Source organism: Rattus norvegicus, chromosome X (genome assembly GCF_021556685.1).
Source record: "Rattus norvegicus strain SHRSP/BbbUtx chromosome X, alternate assembly SHRSP_T2T, whole genome shotgun sequence".
NCBI lineage: Eukaryota > Metazoa > Chordata > Mammalia > Rodentia > Muridae > Rattus > Rattus norvegicus.
The window spans coordinates 44776896-44797278 of NC_141554.1; the positions used below are offsets into that span (position 1 = coordinate 44776896).

Genomic DNA, 20383 nt, shown 5'->3' on the forward strand with positions numbered 1-20383 from the left:
CTGTTTCCATGATCTGTCCATTGATGAGAGTGGGGTGTTGAAATCTCCCACTATTATTGTGTGAGGTGCAATGTGTGTTTTGAGCTTTAGTAAGGTTTCTTTTACATATGTAGGTGCCCTTGTATTTGGGGCATAGATATTTAGGATTGAGAGTTCATCTTGGTTGATTTTTCCTTTGATGAATATGAAGTGTCCTTCCTTATCTTTTTTGATGACTTTTAGTTGGAAATTGATTTTATTTGATATTAGAATGGCTACTCCAGCTTGCTTCTTCTGACCATTTGCTTGGAAAGTTGTTTTCCAGCCTTTCACTCTGAGGTAGTGTCTGTCTTTGTCTCTGAGGTGTGTTTCCTGTAGGCAGCAGAATGCAGGGTCCTCGTTGCGTATCCAGTTTGTTAATCTATGTCTTTTTATTGGGGAGTTGAGGCCATTGATATTGAGAGATATTAAGGAATAGTGATTATTGCTTCCCGTTATATTCATATTTGATGTGAGGTTATGTTCGTGTGCTTTCATTCTCTTTGTTTTGTTGCCAAGACGATTAGTTTCTTGCTTCTTCTAGGGTATAGCTTGCCTCCTTATGTTGGGCTTTACCATTTATTATCCTTTGTAGTGCTGGATTTGTAGAAAGATATTGTGTAAATTTGGTTTTGTCATGGAATATCTTGGTTTCTCCATCAATGTTAATTGAGAGTTTTGCTGGATACAGTAATCTGGGCTGGCATTTGTGTTCTCTTAGGGTCTGTATAACATCAGTCCAGGATCTTCTGGCCTTCATAGTTTCTGGCGAGAAGTCTGGTGTGATTCTGATAGGTCTCCCTTTATATGTTACTTGACCTTTTTCCCTTACTGCTTTTAATATTCTTTCTTTATTTTGTGCGTTTGGTGTTTTGACAATTATGTGACGGGAGGTGTTTCTTTTCTGGTCCAATCTATTTGGAGTTCTGTAGGCTTCCTGTATGTCTATGGGTATCTCTTTTTTTAGGTTAGGGAAGTTTTCTTCTATGATTTTGTTGAAGATATTTACTGGTCCTTTGAGCTGGGAGTCTTCACTCTCTTCTATACCTATTATCCTTAGGTTTGATCTTCTCATTGAGTCCTGGATTTCCTGTATGTTTTGGACCAGTAGCTTTTTCCGCTTTACATTATCTTTGACAGTTGAGTCAATGATTTCTATGGAATCTTCTGCTCCTGAGATTCTCTCTTCCATCTCTTGTATTCTGTTGGTGAAGCTTGTATCTACAGCTCCTTGTCTCTTCTTTTGGTTTTCTATATCCAGGGTTGTTTCCATGTGTTCTTTCTTGATTGCTTCTATTTCCATTTTTAATTCCTTCAACTGTTTGATTGTGTTTTCCTGGAATTCTTTCAGGGATTTTTGCGATTCCTCTCTGTAGGCTTTTACTTGTTTATTAATGTTTTCCTGTGCTTCCCTAAGTGTGTTCAGGTCTTTCCTGAAGTCCTCCAGCATCATGGTCAAATATGATTTTGAAACTAGATCTTGCTTTTCTGGTGTGTTTGGATATTCCATGTTTGTTTTGGTGGGAGAATTGGGCTCCGATGATGGCATGTAGTCTTGGTTTCTGTTGCTTGGGTTCCTGCGCTTGCCTCTCGCCATCAGATTATCTCTAGTGTTACTTTGTTCTGCTATTTCTGACAGTGGCTAGACTGTCCTATAAGCCTGTGTGTCAGGAGTGCTGTAGACCTGTTTTCCTCTCTTTCAGTCAGTTATGGGGACAGAGTGTTCTGCTTTCGGGCGAGTAGTTTTTCCTCTCTACAGGTCTTCAGCTGTTCCTGTGGGCCTGTGTCTTGAGTTCACCAGGCAGCTTTCTTGCAGCAGAAAATTTGGTCTTACCTGTGGTCCCGAGGCTCAGGTTTGCTCGTGGGGTGCTGTCCAGGGGCTCTCTGCAGCGGCAGCAACCAGGAAGACCTGTGCCGCCCCTTCCGGGAGCTTCAGTGCACCAGGGTTCCAGATGGTCTTTGGCTTTTTCCTCTGGCGTCCGAGATGTGTGTGCAGGGAGCAGTCTCTTCTGGTTTCCCAGGCTTGTCTGCCTCTCTGAAGGTTTAGCTCTCCCTCCCACGGGATTTGGGTGCAGAGAACTGTTTATCCGGTCTGTTTCCTTCAGGGTCCGGTGGTGTCTCTGGCAGGGGTCCTGCCGCTCCTGGGCCCTCCCCCACGGGAGCCCAGAGGCCTTATACAGTTTCCTCTTGGGCCAGGGATGTGGGCAGGGGTGAGCAGTGTTGGTGGTCTCTTCCGCTCTGCAGCCTCAGGAGTGCCCACCTGACCAGGCGGTTGGGTCTCTCTCTCACCCAACTTTGGTACTCTTATTGAATCATTGGTTTCTGTTGAATTATTTAAGATAAACAATGTAACCATGAGTTATGTAACCATAAAAATATTCTTTACTACTTTGGTACACAGTAGAAACGGCTGTAGCTGACTAGTCTTTTATAAACCTAGAATTGTCTCTAATTCAGCAGTGAGGCAAAAACTCCAATCTGCCCCTGGAACTTCTGAAATTAGCAAAGAAAGAAATTTCTGGACATTTTATTCTTGTAGTTCCTTTTCTACTTCTTTGTGTGCTAGTAAGTGTTAGGATTGGCTGACCTATTTAAAATGTATAGGAATGTGTATGTGATTTGTTCTTAGTAAGAACAAATAGTTCCCTGACTGTTTTCTAGAGCTAACTAAAATGCAAGCTTTTACATATACTTTGAATTTGAGACAAAGGGGAACTGGTTTTACTGGGCTTTACCTATGGCAGGTTTATCTTAAATATTTTACTAGTTTACTTTTTGATTATTTGAGTATGTTGCTTTTGAATGTTAATTTTAGAATCTAAGGCTGGGGAAATTTTGACTACAAGATTTGTATTATTTTGTTCTCATTTGCCATGAGACTTCTGGAAAGTCTCAGAAAATGTCTAAACATGACTCAGAAGGAAGCTTGAAGGTTATTAAATCAGAGAAAGACAAAGTAGGCAGCTTCAGGAATAGAGGTCTGCACAAAGCTACATGGAGGTCTCCAGGGTAAAAAAAAAAAGATGTCTAGTATTAGTATGGACATGGTTGGGATTTTAGTTAATATCTGAAGAAGTAATAGAAAGAGATAGAAAAAATGTTAGCTTTGGGGTTGGGGATTTAGCTCAGTGGTTGAGCGCTTGCCTAGCAAGCGCAAGGCCCCGGGTTTGGTCCCCAGCTCTGAAAAAAAAATGTTAGCTTTAAATTGTATTTCAGACAATTGGGCGTACTTAGCAGCAAAAATCTCTAGATAACTGTATTGGGTATGGGAAAAGGAGGGGGCTGAAATTACATAATCTGTGGAAGAGATTGGTGTGTTATGTCTCCACCTAGGACTAGTGATAGAACTCTTTGTCTGATCTCTAGCACCATAATAAACTAAACAAGTAAGTGTAAAAGATGTAACACATTAAATAACCCAATTCTTACAAGCTGTTAATAATGTAGATAGCATCTGAAAAAAAGGCATCTCCCATCTTTGTCATATTTCAAAGTAATGAACTACAAAACTATAATAATTACTTGATGAAACACAAAAGGAAGAAGCTACATAAGTAATTTCATGGCAAACAATATATGTAAAATAATTATGTGGAAATTAAGTATACTTAAACACTAGCCAGAATTACCCGTACAGCATAATAAATTTTCTTTTATTCTCTCAACAACTAATTGTGAATTTCTATAGCCATGATTTCTATAATATATATATGTGTATGTATATGTAATAAACATATATATATGTGTCCACATCTATGTGTGTTTATATATATATGAATATAAAAAGAGATATTTATGGTAGTATGAAACTTGGGGGATTATTATTTCTAGATTACACTGTCAGGAGATTAATCTTACTGTTGTCTTTATATGTGTTAGATGTTTATAACTCATACACAGAACAAAAAGATTTATATAAACACAGTATTTTAGGGGGAATTATATTTAATAGTATATATGAATTAATTCTACAACTAAATCAGAAAATTTTATATAAACAAAATCCATTTAACCATTACATGTTTGTGTAGAAAAAGAAAAATCTGTTACTCCAAAGAAGGTTTGCTTCAAAGTCTGGTCTGTGACTTGAAACCTCACATGCAATCTCTAATCTCTCTTGGTTAGCTATTCATAATTAATCTTATTATGCTAGTGAACAATTATCCAAAATATGAATATATTGTCTGAGTAGGAAAAGTGATTTATAATCATTATTTGAAAGTTAGGTGTGTCACTACAGCTCTGGCTTTTTCTCAAGACATATCAAACTTTTAAATACTTAGAGATACCGTGAATAATGCAAAGGAACAATTATAATGATATCCCATGGAAACTAGGTAGGACAGAAATAGAAATAGAATTGGGTGGTATGGTCCATGATTTAGATGACAATATTTTTTCATAGATAAAACTGTGGTATTCGACACTGGAGGCTATGGATGGAACGTGTTCAAGGTACCAAAAATAGTTGTAGGGGTTAGCAGTTGACTGGGAAGGTTCATATGTTCAGAAGAAGAGATGCGCCGTGCTGCTGATACCATTGACATGAGGATTAGTCGGTATAAGTAGGTGTGACATTGTGATATTGATCCAAGTACTTATTTATTTAGATGCGTAATGCAGACAGAAACACGAAAGAAATATTTGCCTCATAGTTCATCAGATTGTGTGAGAATCAGACCAGATCTTGTATTAGAAAGCACAATAGACAGTCTCTCAAAGGGAACAGTTGTGTGTGTAGGGGACTAAGAACACTTAGTTTCACAATGAGTCTTATCCTAGAATCTGCCAGAAAATTAGAACAGGGTTAGACCCTCTCCTGTTTCAAAGGAGTTGGGAAAGTAATGTGGTTACATTAATTTATGTTGAAATATTAAAGGGGAAAGTTACTTCTCTAACCTGGACTTAGAGTCATCAGTGTAGCCCTAAGAGTTCTCTGTATCACACTCTACACATATTAACCTTTCCTGTCTTTAATTTCAGACATTTCAGCAGTCCTCTCTGCAGCACAAATCAAAGAAGAAAAACAAAGGTAATAAAAGAAAATAAACCTGTTAACCTGCTCCTTTTGTACAGTGATGTTCCCTAGCACATTTCATTAATCCTCCCATTGTCTTGAAGGCAATGTGGTTTTAGTTCATTTACCATGCAGATATTTTTGATAACAGATGGTCTCAAAAGGCCTTGAGATGAGGATTACATATGTGGAAATGATAATTTTATGAATAATAAGTATCTGGCTTGCTTTTAGGATGTACAGATTAATTTATTTTATGTGTTTTCCAAAATGTATAAAGTATTACCACTTGCTCTCTTTAGGAGCTATAGCAGGCAAGAGCAAAAGAAGAATTTCTTGCAAGGATCTTGGCCGTGGTGACTGTGAAGGATGGCTTTGGAAAAAGAAAGATGCAAAGAGCTATTTTTCACAGAAATGGAAGAAGTACTGGTTTGTCCTAAAGGATGCATCCTTGTACTGGTATATTAATGAAGAGGTAAGACAGGGCAATTGGTACTCTCACCATCTCTAGCAAAATTCTCAACAGTTGAGCCACTTGGTTTTAAATCATATCACCCTCATGCCAATGCAAAATCTAGCTTAAGAGTTCCCATTTTTCTAATGTAGCAACATATCTGAGGCACACTTAAAATATAGTTCTCTTTCTAAAAGTACCGAGCAACTAATGTAGTACCTTAACTGAAAGCATATAGATTTTTACAACCACTTACTCAAAGTTTCATATGGATTTTCAATTTCTGTTTTGAAGAAGGGGACAACCTAGCAATTGAAGTAATTCAGTATTATTTCTATTTATTTTAGTTTCTCCTGGAGAAAAAAGTAACTAGTAGCCAATTTTTAAAATTATAAGTATCCATTACTTTTGGCCAACTTGAGAGGAGGGTCTTGTGTAATGTATTTTAATTGTTCTAATGACTTGTCTGTGATTTTTATGTTTTTGGTACAACATATTTACATCTAGACTAATCATCGCAATGAAAATCATGTCTCAGCAAATGTGCCAATGTGTAATTGATTGATTCACTGGTTTTTTTCCCCTTGGCACTGCTTTGACTTGTTTGTTATACCTATTACTTCATTTTATTAGACTTCTTAAACAATAATCTTGGCTTCTAGCTCATATATACATATATATATATGAATGATTGGTTATCGGTTTGTAGATTTTATACAAATAATATCCTAAGACATTAATTAAGTTTCACTTGAAGAGTAATTGCTGAAGGTTACTGTCACTATTAGGCCTCTGATTGTAACACAGTATGTAGAGAATCATGTTCCCTAAGCTATGATGTTGCCATCTTATATGATGAGTACAGAGTAAACTCAGGGATTATACTACTTGAGTGACTGTGCTTATAGCTTCCTCTTCAAAATGAAAGTAATGATGCATCTCTCACTAAGCTTTCTTCGAGATGAATCAGTGACTGTAACACAACTTAGAACAATGTCTTACAAAATGCCTAGTGTTCAGTGTCCATTAATTGAAGACTTATTTAGAAGATCTTAAATTAATAATTTTCTATATACTTATGTGAAAATATTTTGATTTGATTTTTGTGGCAGTCATATAGTTACATAAAATAAAATCAGTTTCACTAAGTATATCCTGTCTAGTTACTGTAACCAAATACAAAAACATTTTTATTTGATAGGTATACTAAAATTTTATGTGCTAATCATGAAGTATCAAGATGCAGAATCTCTGTTTTTCTTTATTGTGATTCAATTATAGATTTGTCTATGTATACTAAATTCTATTCTGGCTTTCAAACTATAAGAGATGAAAATCTGTTATCTATTTTATTAAATAGTGCCTATATTTCAGTCTTTGGCAAGTTGTTATTACTGTTAGTACAATATAAATGAATAATTTTGTAGTACATATTTCCAGGAAATCCTTCTTGTTATTTTAGAGGAAATACAGTATTTCATGTTACATCATTACAAAAAGATAATGCTCCATAAATATTTTAGATTTAAATTAAGGATGACAAAAGTACCACAAGATAGACTTTAGAATGGAACTTGAGATTGGAAAAATATTTAAAGGCAAAAGTGCGGGGCTGCTTTTTCATACAAATTCAGTTGCTATCAAAGCTCAGAATTCTAAGTTTGTATAGCTCGTTAACAATAGAAATAGCACAGATGCACAAAATACATACATATATACATGCATGCATGCATACAGAGAGAGAGAGAGAGAGAGAGAGAGAGAGAGAGAGAGAGAGAGAGAGCAATATTTTCCTTCAAAATAATGGGAAGGGGAGTAATCTTTTTTCCATTGTCTTTTTTGTTTTTATTCTGGTCTGACTAAAAATAAAGTAAAAAGGTATTAAGTAAATATATATTGTGGTTTTATTAATTATTATTTTTCAATCTTTTTTTACGGTCTAGTCATTACTCACCTCCTGGTCTACTTTCTGACTGTTCCTCATCCCACATCTCCTCCCCCTACCGTCTCCCAAGCCCACCTCGCCAAACCTTTCCACTCCCTGGGACCACAAGCCTCTTGAGGGCTCTGTGTGTCTATTCTCCTCAGACACTGAGCCACCAACCAGAAGCATACACCAGCAAGTCCCCCAAAACATATACAGCAGAGGGGGATTAATCTTATTTAAATTTGCTATATAAGGAGTTATGGGCTAGCTTAGCAGATCAAAAAAAAGTTTGGAATGGTAAAAGTCTATGAAACTTTGTCATAAACAAGGCAAGGGACAGAGTAACTGAAAGTTTAGCCAGCAAATCATGTTAAACTTGGTAAAACTTATTTTTGGTTCTGGTATTTGTTGTTGTTATTGTTGCTGTTGTTGTTTACATTCTAATGCAGACCTTAATACAACCTGCACAAATGAGTATTCTACTACTGAATTACTTCCATAGGCCACGAAATTTTTATAAAATATGTTTTAATTTGCAAAATATTTTCTATTTCATTTTAATATAATTTTTTAATTTTTAAAAATTATAAGTTCTCAAAATATTCCTTTGCTTTGTGTATACATGGAATTTATGGAACATAAGTAGAATTACAAAATAAATGAGCAGAACATTTATCACTAGAAATATCTAATTCATACTTGCACAGAATAATATAGCATCCGACCTCTTTGGTGTGAGAGAGTAAACAGAAAATTTGTTTCTTTAGGATGAAAAAGCAGAGGGATTCATCAGTCTGCCTGAATTTAAAATCGATAGAGCCAGTGAATGCCGCAAGAAATAGTAAGTTATTTTTAATGGGGAATGGAGGGGGATTGTGTGTGGATAATTTATTTTGTAATTTTCTAGATTTTAAGTTGTAGGTTGTTTATGTGATGCTTTCAAACTGGCATTGTGAGAAAGTTAGTTTTGAGGATAGAACATGGAATTTTACTGATTTCTGTCATTGTGATAGATGAATTACGTACATGAACTTAGGTTAGTCATTGTAGCAATTTTACCCATACAACTTAGTTTGAGGCAAGAAGATAAGGCACCTTACATGCAAGCCTGATAGCCTGAATTCAATCCTACTGTCCGTGGATAGCGAAGATCACCTCCCAACTCCCAATTTCTATTCCTCCGGTGTGTGCACACACATACATACAAGTGATGATGATGGCGTTAATAATAAATAAACACCATAGAATGTCTTTGGGATAACCAAAACAAAAGACAAGGTCTCAGTATCAAGCTGTGGCTGTCCTGCAACTTACCTTAAACACAGAGATTCATGTCCCTGCCTCTGCCCCTCAAGTGGTAGGCTTAACGTGTGTGCCACTGAACCTGGCTAAAAATTAGAAATTTTTTTCCTACAACATATTTTGATCCCATTCTTTCCCCTCTCCCAATTTGAATAAAATTTTTGAAAAGTTTGTTTTCCAATTTGCAGAAACCTAAATGTAACTTATTGGTTTCACAGTGCATTCAAGGCCTGCCATCCTAAAATCAAAAGCTTTTATTTCGCTGCTGAGCATCTCGATGACATGAACAGGTAAGTGCTATTTACATCTCAAGTGAATGAATTAGTGAATCAGGCTGAAAATTCACGCTGCCAATCTTTATGGAATCTTATTGTAGATCCTGCATTACTTTAATAAAGTTGAATAGTCCAACTATATAATCCAGGTGATCATCCCCAATTTTTAAAAGTGATATTAGCTTAATATGTGTTTTAAATTTCATCTATACACAATACAATTTATATATGAATAACATTTTTTAAAATGTTCATTTTGAACAAGAGTTGGCAGTCAACCTTTTGACTGTCAGTTTTACATTGAAAGTATCATAACCCATAAAAATTTAAAATAGTACCAGAGAAAAAGATTTTTTACATGTTAAATTTTAGAAATATGTCTTAACATGTATTTCTAGATGCCAAAAAGGGTATGCAAAACCTGGTTTATTCAAGAACTAAGTATATTTGATAGGGTATCCATGTCAATAATTTGTGACTAGGAAATGTAATAATTCTTCCTGTTACCTTTCATCTATAAGAAGACAAGAGTATATAGCCACCTGATCTGATGGCTCTGTAATTGTTTGGTGGCTAAATGAAAACGTACACATATTTTCCTCTTCAAATACTATCTTGGGTCACATTTAGGTCTCAGCCATTCAGTTAGCTTTCTTTCTTTCCTTGAATTTCAATATCTCTGTTTAATAAAATAGAAATTGAATTTTTATTGGTTATTTTATTTATTTACATTTCAAATGTTTTCCCCCTACCCTGTTTTTCCTCCTCAAACTGCCTATCGCATTCCTCTCCCCCCGCTTCTGTGAGTGTGCTCTTCCACCTACCCAACCACCCTCCCAATCCCATCTCAACAACCTAGCATTCCTCTAGGGAATTGAGCCTCCACAGGACCAAGCCCTCCACCCCTTCCATTGAAGCCTAACAAGGTCTTCCTTTGCTGCATATGCAGCTGGAGCCATGAGTCTGCCCATGTATATTTTTTGATTGGTGGTTTAGTCTCTGGAAGATCTGGGGGTTCTGGTTGGTTGATGTTGTTCTTCCTATGGGGTTGCAAACCCCTTCAGCTCATTCAGCGCTTTCTCTAACAAATCCACTGAGTAACCGGTTCTCAGTTCAGTGGTTGGCTGTGAGCATCCACCTCTGTATTTGTCACGCTCTGGCTGAGCCTCTCAGGAGACAGCTATATCAGGCTACTGTCAGCATGCGCTTCTTGGCATCAGCAATAGTGTCTGAGTGTGGTATCTGCAGATGAGATGGATCCCTAGGTGGGATATTCTCTGGATTGCCTTTCCTTCAGTCTCTGTTTCACTCTTTGTCCCTTGTCTTTCTAACTCTATGAAGAATTGAGTGGGAATTTTGATGGGGATTACATTGAAACGGAAGATTGCTTTCAGCAAGATGGCCATTTTTACTATATTAATCCTGCCAATACATGAGCATGGGAGATTTTTCCAACTTTTGAGACCTTCAGTTTATTTCTTCAGGGACTTGAAGTTCTTCTCATACAGATCTTTCACTTGTTTAGTTAGAGTTACTCCAAGGTATTTTATATTATTTGTGAATAAGGCTGTCATTTCTCTAATATCTTTCTTAGCCTGTTTATCCTTTAAGTGGAGGGAGGCTACTGATTTATTTGAGTTAATTTTATACCCAGCCACTTTGCTGAAGTTGTTTATCAGGTTTAGTCATTCTCTGGTGGAATTTTTGGGGTCACTTAAATATACTGTCATATCATCTGCAAGCAGTGATATTTTGACTTCTTCCTTTCCAATTTGTATTCCTTTGAGCTTCTTTTGTTGTCTAATTGTTCTGGTTAGGATTTCAATTAATATATTGAACAAGCAGGGAGAAAGTGGGCAGCCTTGTCTAGTTCCTGATTTTCATTAGATTGCTTTAAGTTTTGCTCCATTTAGTTGAATGTGAGCTATTGGTTTGCTATATATTGCTTTTACTATGTTTAGGTATGGACGTTGAATTCCTGATCTTTCCAAGACTTTTTACTATGAAGGGGTATTAAATATGCCCCTTTCTCAGCATCTAGTGAGATGATCATGTTCATTTTTTTCCTTTGAGTTTGTTTATAACGTGGATTACATTGATAGATTTCCATATATTGAACCATCCCTTCATCCCTGGGATGACGCCTACTTGATCATGATAGATGATCATTTTGATGGGTTCATGGATTCAGTTTATGAGAATTTTATTGAGTATTTTTGTGTTGAAATTCATAAGGGAAATTGGTAAATTGGTCTGAAGTTCTCTTTCTTTGTTGGGTCTTTGTGTGGTTTAGGTATAAGCATAATTGTGGCTTTGTAGAAGGAATTGGGTAGTGTTCCTTCTGTTTCTATTTTGTGGAAATTTTGGACAGTATTGGTTTGAGGTCTTCTATGAAGGTCTGATAGAATTCTGCACTAAACCCATCTATCTGATCCTAGGCCTTTTTTTGTGTGTGTGTGGTTGGGAGACTTTTACTGAATCCTTCTATTTCCTTAGGAGTTATGGGATTATTTAGATGCTTTATCTGATCCTAATTTAACTTTGGAACCTGGTATCTGCCTAGAAAATTGTCCATTTCATCAAGATTTTCCAGCTTTGTTGAGTGTAGGCTTTTGTAGTAGGATGTGATGAATTTTGAAATTTCCTTGTTTCTGTTGTTATGTCTCCCTTTTCTTTTCTAAGTTTGTTTTGAATACTGTCTCTGTGCCCTCTGGTTAGTCTGGCTAAGAGTTTATCTATATTGTTGATTTTCTCAAAAAAAATAGCTCCTGGTTTTCTTGATTCATTGTATATTCTCTTTGTTTCTACTTGGTGGTTTCCAGCCCTGAGTTTGATTATTTTCTGCAATCTAGTCCTCTTGGATGTAGTTGCTTCTTTTTGTTCTAGAGGTTTGAGATGTGCTGTCAAGCTGCTAGTGTATGCTCTCTCCTGTTTCTTTTAGGAGGCACTCAGACCTATGAGTTTTCCTCTTAGCACAGCTTTCATTGTGTCCCATAAGTTTGGGTATGTTGTACCTTCATTTTCATTAAATTCTAAGAAGTCTTTCATTTCTTTCTTATTTCTTCCTTGACCAGGTTATCATTGAGTAGAGTATTGTTCAGTTTTCCACGTGTATGTGGGCTTTCTGTTGTTTTTGTTGTTATTAAAGACTAGCCTTAGTCTGTGGTGATCTGATAGGATGCCTGGGATTATTTCAGTCTTCTTGTATCTGTTGAGGCCTTTTTTGTGACCAATTGTACAGTGAATTTTGGAGAAAGTACCATGAGGTGCGAAGAAGAAGTTATATTCTTTTGTTTTAGGATAAAATGTTCAATAAGTATTTGGTTCATAATTTCTGTTAGTTTCACTGTGTCTGTGTTTATTTCTATTTCCACAATCTGTCTATTGATGAGAATGGAGTGTTGAAGTCTCCCACTCTTATTGTTAGAGTTGAGATATGTGCTTTGAGCTTTGGTAAAGTTTCTTTTATGAATATAGGTGCCATTGCATTTGGAGCCTGGATGTTCAGGATGGAGAGTTCATCTTGGTGGATTTTTACTTTGATGAATATGAAGTGTCCTTCCTTATCTTTTTTTGATACCTTTTGGTTGAAAGTTGATTTTATTTGATATTGGAATGGCTACTCCAGCCTGTTTCTTGTGACCATTTGCTTTGAAATTGTTTTCCAGCCTTTTACTCTGTGGTAGTCTCTGTCTTTGTCTCTGAGGTATGTTTCCTGTATGCAGCAAAATTCTGGGTCCTGTTTATGTATCCAGTCAGTTAGTCTATGTCTTTTTCTTTTTTTTTTTTTTGGATAATTGAGTCCATTGTTAAGAGATATTAAGGAATAGTTATTGTTGTTTCCTGTTATTTTTGTTGTTAAAGGTGGAATTGTGTTTGTGTGGCTATCTTTTGAGGGTTTGTTGAAAGATGATTACTTCTTGCTTTTACTAAGGTGTAGTTTCTCTCCTTATATTGGAATTTTTCATCTCTTATCCTCTGTTGGGCTGGATTTGTGGAAAGATTACTGGGTAAATTTGGTTTTGTCATGGCATATCTCGGTTTCTCCATCTATGTTAATTGAGAGTTTTGCAGGATACAGTAACCTGGGCTGGCATTTGTGTTCTCTTAGGGTCTGTATGACATCTGCCCAGGATCTTCTTGCTATTAGAGTCTCTGGCGAGAAATCTCATTTAGTTGTGATAGGTGTGTCTTCATATGGTACTTGATCTTTTTCCCTTACTGCTTTTAATACTTTCTTCGTTTTGTGCATTTTACATTTTGATTATTATATGACAAGAGGAGTTTCTTTTCTGGTCCAGTCTATTTGGAGTTCTGTAGGCTTTCTGTATGTTCATGAGCGTCTCTTTCTTTACTTCAGGGAAGTTTTCTTCCATAATTTTGTCAGAAGTAAATGCATAGTAGTGGGTTAAATGTCAGGTTTTTTTTTTTAAGTGTTACCTAACAGCATCAGTCTAGTCTTTCCCCAAAGTAATTGGATTTACCCTATAATACAAATTCAACCCCCTTCTCACTACAAATGAACTGTATACTAAATTTTATTTTACTCTTTTGCAAATAGTCATTTTCAAAGGTTTTATCTTGAAGTTTGATTTATAATTTATAATCTACTAGAAATGTATAAAATATATATTATTGAATTCCACTGATTATTTTATTCTCTACTCTTAGGACTCCAGTCCTCTCTTCACTTTCTGTATGTTTTTTAGGATGATATATACATGATATATTTCCTGAACTTATTTCTATTTACGTTTCTTTGCTTTAAAATTGCAGTTTAAATTTCAATAGATGCCCATCAGAGATACAACTTTCCTCTCTTCAAAATTTGCTAGGTATATGATATATACATAACAGTACTTGGAAAATCATTAATATGTGAATCAGTTAAACAAATTTATTTATTTATTTTCTAGTTAAAAAGATCTAGTATCTTAAGAGAAAATGTCTCAAACACAGGTTTCTTTAAAATACATCTAGATCAGACTATTCTATATTATAATGACATTAACTCTAACAGTAATTCCAAAGTTATTTACAGTAGTTTGAAATGTGAGTTCTCCCCAATTTCTTCTGTAATCAAAACTTATTATTTTGTGGTAAGACTATTATTTTCATAGGTAAGCTCTAAAACGTTTCTCCTACTTGTATAAATTAGACTATTATAAATGTCTCCAAAGGAGTATTTCATCTGAAAGTGAAAACAGAAGAGCAGGAATAGTTGAAGTATTTATCCATTTGAAGGAAAAGAATTGATAGGGCTTTGTCCATTTCAAAACCTTTTGTATTGCACATGATAACAGCTTTAAATAACTGTTCCATTGGAATTACATCTTCAGTATGGGAACAATTTGTACTACAGTAGACTGTTGCCTATTGAAAACTTAAAATTTTTCAAGTCAAATAAAGAATATATTTCATATGTAGGGTTATTCTACTTTTTAGATATTTTAAAATAAGTATTTCTAAAGAGTATAATGAATTGTTGTTGGTTTTTTTCTTTGTTTTTCCAGGTGGCTTAATAGAATTAACATGCTGACTGCAGGATATGCCGAAAGAGAGAGGATTAAACAAGAACAAGGTAAAGAGATACCTTTTATTTTATGATCCTGTTCCACTTTTTTGAATAAAAAATGCTGGGCAAATGAAAGAAAGTCTTTTGAAGAAAATTATTAGTGAATTTTGATATAATATTGATAATGGATAGAAATTTATAATATTTTATTAATTTATTTTTGAAAAAAAAAGCCTGGATGACACCCTTGTGTAGAAATATAAGCACCTGTCCTGCAATTATACTGGGTTCTGCTCAACAAGATAGTTTTAGTGCAGTGAAGAACATGAAACATAGTAACATAAAACAGGTTCCAGGAAATGAGTATAAACAGAATCCTTCTGGGGAGGGAATGTTAAAAGACTTTGTTGCCTACTCTCTGAACTGTACAATGGAAATGATGTGGACTGATGGCAGTAACTATAACACACAGAATTGGAGCAGGTTGCACAATTCTATAAATAACAGAAGCAGTCTTCATCAAATCACCATGCACAGGCAAACCTCACCTAAGACTATAAAGTGGTAAATGTGTCTTAGTGGCTTAATTTCCTCATCTTTATGCCTAGTAGAATTTCTACAGCTTAATTTTTGTGGTAAGAGTACTAAAAATATGTCAGCCTTTCCTTTCAAATTTCTTTGAAAACACATAAAATAGCCCTTTAAAGCTGTTTTTACCTGGCTGCTTAAAGATACAAGAGCTAGAAATATGGGATATATATATATATATATATATATATATATAATATCACAGAAACATAATAGACTTCCTACTTAATGTGTGGTTAAATCCTTTGGTCTTGTACTAGAAACTGAGAAATTTACATGTCAACTCCACTCGTCTATAGCTATTGGACATCTCCTGAGTATAATTCTTAGTACTGAAGTTAAGTTTCATACACAATACAGCTCTTTGAAGTTAAAAATAGACTAGCAGTTCCTAAAGGCTGTGAATAATTAAGTAGGTAGTAAACAAAGTAGTGAAGAAGTACTGAGTTATAGTTAGATAAGAGTTAAGAGTAAAGGTTCTATACAGCAAGATGTATAGAGATAATGATAATATGGTATATATAATACATGCGTATGTAATTTTGAGAGGTAAAAATCTATTTGCTCTTAGAAAAATATCAGATTAGTTTCATCCACTAAGCTACAGTATGTATATTTCAAATGTTCCCAAAGAGCCTAAGGGAGTTTTCAGTGTTGCCTTTTTTCTACCATTGTTTTTTTTTTCCTTTCTCATAGCTTAGCACAAGAAGTTAATTTGTAGAGTAGTATTTCCACCTTTTCTTAAGCAAACCATCAAATGTTTATATTGCTATTACATTTAATAAGCCAAGAATTACATCAAATTGAGATTATCATTTTTCCTAGTTTATCTGGGAAGAAAAACACTTCAGATCTCTTACTTATGGTAACAGCCATGGAGCTCTGGTTAAAATGTTAATCATCTCTTTTCCAGTGTGCTCATGAGGGCCACTTGAAGTACTATTGCACCAAGACCCCAAGGTATCAACGCAGACATTGAGGATAAACTCAAACAGCATTATTAGAAACAATGGGATGATCTTAGCAAAAATGAACATCAGGCATTTACTGCCTTTGTGATCTATGTTTGACTGTTCTAACATAAAATAAAATATACTCAAAAGATAAATGCCCCTAATACTTCTTGAATGTATTCACAGTACAAAGTGCTTTGATACATTTTAGTTTATTTAGTTCTCACATGTATACAACTCTGAAAGTCAGATACTATTATTAGCTACTCCGCTACAGATTATAAAATTGACCCAACAAAGTTAAGTAATGCCTATAAGAGCATATATGCATGGTGAAGTTGTACAGTAAAGAATTGCTTCTGAATATCAGTCATGCCTTGTCCACAATCATTTAATAGCTCTGTTTCTGAGCATCTATGGCAATCTTTGTGGGAGGCCTTAGTTATAGTGGTGGTCATTGTTCAGTATCTCCATTATTTTCCACTGGGCTTTTTAGATAGGGTTTAGCTATCTCAAACTTTAAATCCTGCATCAGCCTCCTGAGTATTGGAGTTACAGTTGTGTGCTCCCATGACCAGTTTCCCATTGATTTTTTTTAATTAAGGGAGGAAATGGGCATCTAAGATGAATTAGACATTTTGTATTTTTTTTCTCAGTGGGGATTGTCAGGGTCCTTGTGTTTTAAGGATGGGCAGTTTTATTTTATGTCCAGTACCCTTTGATAGACACTTTCTATTCACAGCAACCAGAGTTAAAAATCAGGAGTAGGTAAAGGAGATTAAACAACCTCACTATACTAACAGTAAACTTTCTTGATGTGTCAAGCAAGAGTCCCAGACATTTAGTCCTCAGAGCTTTGGATCAACACAATGTCTTAGTTCAAATCCAGCTCTATTATTTCCTACCTGGAATGTAACAATTTCTGGAAAAAAAAAAAGCTAGTTGTACTCATGTTTAGATAACACTATAGGAAAAACATTACAACTGAGAATTTCTGGAAAGAGAAGGCTTCTTACAAAAATATGTACTGTGGCTTTTTCATTTGAATCTGAATACGTGAGCCTTGTGCTGGTTGTTTTAGAATCCAAATTTTCAGACAAATTTCTTCTGCTTTTAATACCTGGTCTCTCACTTGAAATTGCTGTTGTAATCATGCTGGTTCTTTGCTTGGACCTCACATAGAGAATCAACACAGCAATTATGGCTGATATAGTAAAACTGATTCTGATTGTTGGTCTTTTGTTGGATTTGACTAACTATTATATTAATACAGCTCTCAGAGCTCTTTATCTTCCCTCTTACCTCAGGTCTGCCAAGTAACTTTGTCTAGTGGCCTATATTTCCTACCTTTTAGTATTTGTGGCTCACTTTAGCCGGTGTGCATTTGTGTGTGTGTGTGTGTGTGTGTGTGTGTGTGTGTGTGTGTGTGTGTGTGTGTGTTTGGCAGGATTTAGGGTTCGCCATGCCTTTCCAAAGAGAGGTGGGAGTATGGCATTAAAAGATTCATGTCAGCTTGACTTTAGAAAGCAGCAATTGTTAGATAACCAGTGAATTGAAGCCAGAAAAGGAGAACTTAGAACATTAATTTTGGAGGTGTTTCTATCAGTAGAGATACACAGCAGCTTATGGTATATTGTTTTGCTCGCTGATTAGTTATCTCTGTAATATGACATACTTTACGAAACATCCTGTGGTGTTCATTAATTAAAGATTCTGAGTAATTTGATCTAAAATCAAATGTATCCTAAACATGATTTGGCTGATAGAGTACTACATTAAGGCTTCCTATTTGTCATTAAATTTTAATGAGGTTATGAATAGGTTATTTTGTCCTTATTCTCCAAAGTGAAGCTGATAACTCTTGGGTAGTGCCATGATGACAGACATGCTATAGTAATGAAATCTTTTGGGTTAAGTGATTTTATCTTTTCCTGAGAAATACGGCTTTAAGTACTTATAAAATGTTGATCTGCCCATGTGTGTAAACTTTCAGATTACTGGAGTGAGAGTGACAAAGAAGAAGCAGATACTCCATCAACACCAAAACAAGACAGCCCTCCACCCCCATATGACACATACCCACGGCCTCCCTCTGTAAGTTAAATTTCAGTGTGCTAAGGACATAGCAGGATGCTTTGAACTGAAAAACTATGTTAAATTGTGTGTCAAACAAAATTTCTGGGAAAAGAAAATTTGTCATCTGAAATCAGTAGGAAAACGTGTTTATGTTTACAAGGAATATTTAGTCAAGTAAACAGTCACCATAGATTTTTGGCAGAATGAGTGTGCCAGATTAAAAGAAATGAAAAACAACATAAAAGTTTCCTTAGAAAAGGATTTATGAGTTGATCGTATTAATTCCATACTAATAAACTTAACTTTATGTCTTTTATGCTATATTTTCCCAAATTTAAATTCATGTATAAAATATATTCCTTTTTGTGTACTCTATATAGTGTCTACATGCTAATCCTCAACAAACCATAATTTCATCCTACCCATATTTGTATTATTATCTTTGATCTTTTTTTTACAGTTCAGTCATTATCCCCCTCCTGTTCTGTCCTCCGACAGTTCCTCATCCCATTCCTCCTCCTCCATCTCCAAGAGGATGTCCCCACACTCCTATTTTCAACTGTCCAGAAATTACTATAGAATTGACAGGACCACAAGACAGCTTCTCTGTGGGACCCATAGGGACAAACACTGACCTATGAAGAAGCAGAAAAGTTACTCTGCTTATAGACCACTTGTTCTCACACACAAAAGCCTCTCTTTCTCTCATCCCCTAAGCTGCCTAAAATCCAGAAACAGGGATCTATGGGGTCTTTTCTTTAGAATTTCAAAAAATGTAAACGTTTTTAAGTTGTTTCGTTGCTGAATGTTTCTTACATAAACATTTACAGTTTCTCATACTTTCACTATTATCAGGTTTGTACTAGTGTATTGGATGTTTCATGGAAAACTCTTTTATCTATATCACAAGGCATTCAAGTTCCTAACTCTTTAAAGTGTAAACTGGGGCCTAGAATTTAAGATGTCTGTGAAACAGTGCAGTTGTTTCTTGGCTGTGTATGATTTCTATCCAAGAAAATACTTTGTGATTTAAAAAAAAAAAAAACAAAAAAAATTCTTTGAGAATCTACGTGGTTTGTTATTTCTATGGAAGCTGATGCGGGGCTTCTTTCCACAGATGAGTTGTGCCAGTCCTTATGTGGAAGCAAAACACAGCCGGCTTTCCTCCACAGAGACCTCTCAGTCTCAGTCTTCACATGAGGAATTTCGACAGGAAGTTACTGGGAGCAGTGCTGTGTCCCCCATTCGCAAGACAGCCAGTCAGCGCCGCTCCTGGCAGGATTTAATCGAGACGCCACTGACAAGTTCAGGCTTACACTATCTTCAGACTCTGCCTCTGGAAGATTCTGTCTTCTCTGACTCGGCAGCCATCTCCCCTGAGCACAGGCGGCAGTCCACTCTTCCAACTCAGAAGTGCCACCTCCAGGATCATTATGGCCCATACCCTTTAGCTGAGAGCGAGAGGATGCAAGTGTTGAATGGCAATGGGGGCAAGCCTCGAAGTTTTACTCTGCCTCGAGATAGCGGGTTCAACCATTGCTGTCTGAACGCACCAGTTAGTGCCTGCGATCCACAAGATGACATACAGCCACCAGAGGTGGAGGAAGAAGAGGAGGAGGAGGAAGAGGAGGCAGCAGGAGAAAACATAGGCGAGAAAAGTAAGTATGTTTGCCGAAATTCTTAGCCTGTGTACACAGTAATAGCCTTTCAACTTCTTATTTGAAGGTTGTTCCACTTTAAAAAATAAATAATGATCTTGCTGGAGAGGAAGTTAGGTCTCCATAATTTATGAACCAGGACAAATGCCACTAGAACAAATACTTTTTCTCCCAACTCCCCATTTGCTTTTTGAGGTTAATAGTTTTCATTTCTTTCCTTTCTTTCCTTCCCTAATTTCTTCTTGCTTTCATGCATTGATCTTGCCAGTCCATACTGACTGCCCCCTGAGTTTGGGTCAAGAAACTATAAATGTTTTGAGTGTCAACAAACCCTGGTTGAATAACTGAATACACACATGCATGCCAACATTTGCACACATATGTTTATATCTTTTCTCGAATAGTGAGGGGAAAGGTTCAAAAAGCACTTCCCCCCCAAAAAAGTTTCATACAGCATATGTCATTCCAAATTGCACAGCTTTTTCTAGAGTCCAATTTGCTGAATGCATTCCAATTATTATATTGGTATTTACATTGATTAGATAACTCTATTTATGAGTATTAACTCAAAAGAAAAAGAAGATAATTCAGTAACTTTTC

At 35.8% G+C, this 20383-nt stretch overlaps 1 protein-coding gene across 8 annotated transcripts in view; it reads left to right on the forward strand.

The window, feature by feature from the left end:
- The window catches only part of Cnksr2 (connector enhancer of kinase suppressor of Ras 2), a 269745-nt gene that overhangs the window by 212576 nt on the left and 36786 nt on the right, over positions 1-20383 (forward strand). For all 8 annotated transcript variants that reach the window (XM_087600614.1, XM_087600615.1, XM_087600616.1 and 5 more), the window contains 7 exon segments: positions 5002-5050; positions 5338-5510; positions 8184-8257; positions 8937-9008; positions 14507-14574; positions 18043-18143; positions 19243-19783. In XM_087600614.1, the coding sequence (XP_087456740.1) occupies positions 5002-5050; positions 5338-5510; positions 8184-8257; positions 8937-9008; positions 14507-14574; positions 18043-18143; positions 19243-19783 (1078 nt within the window).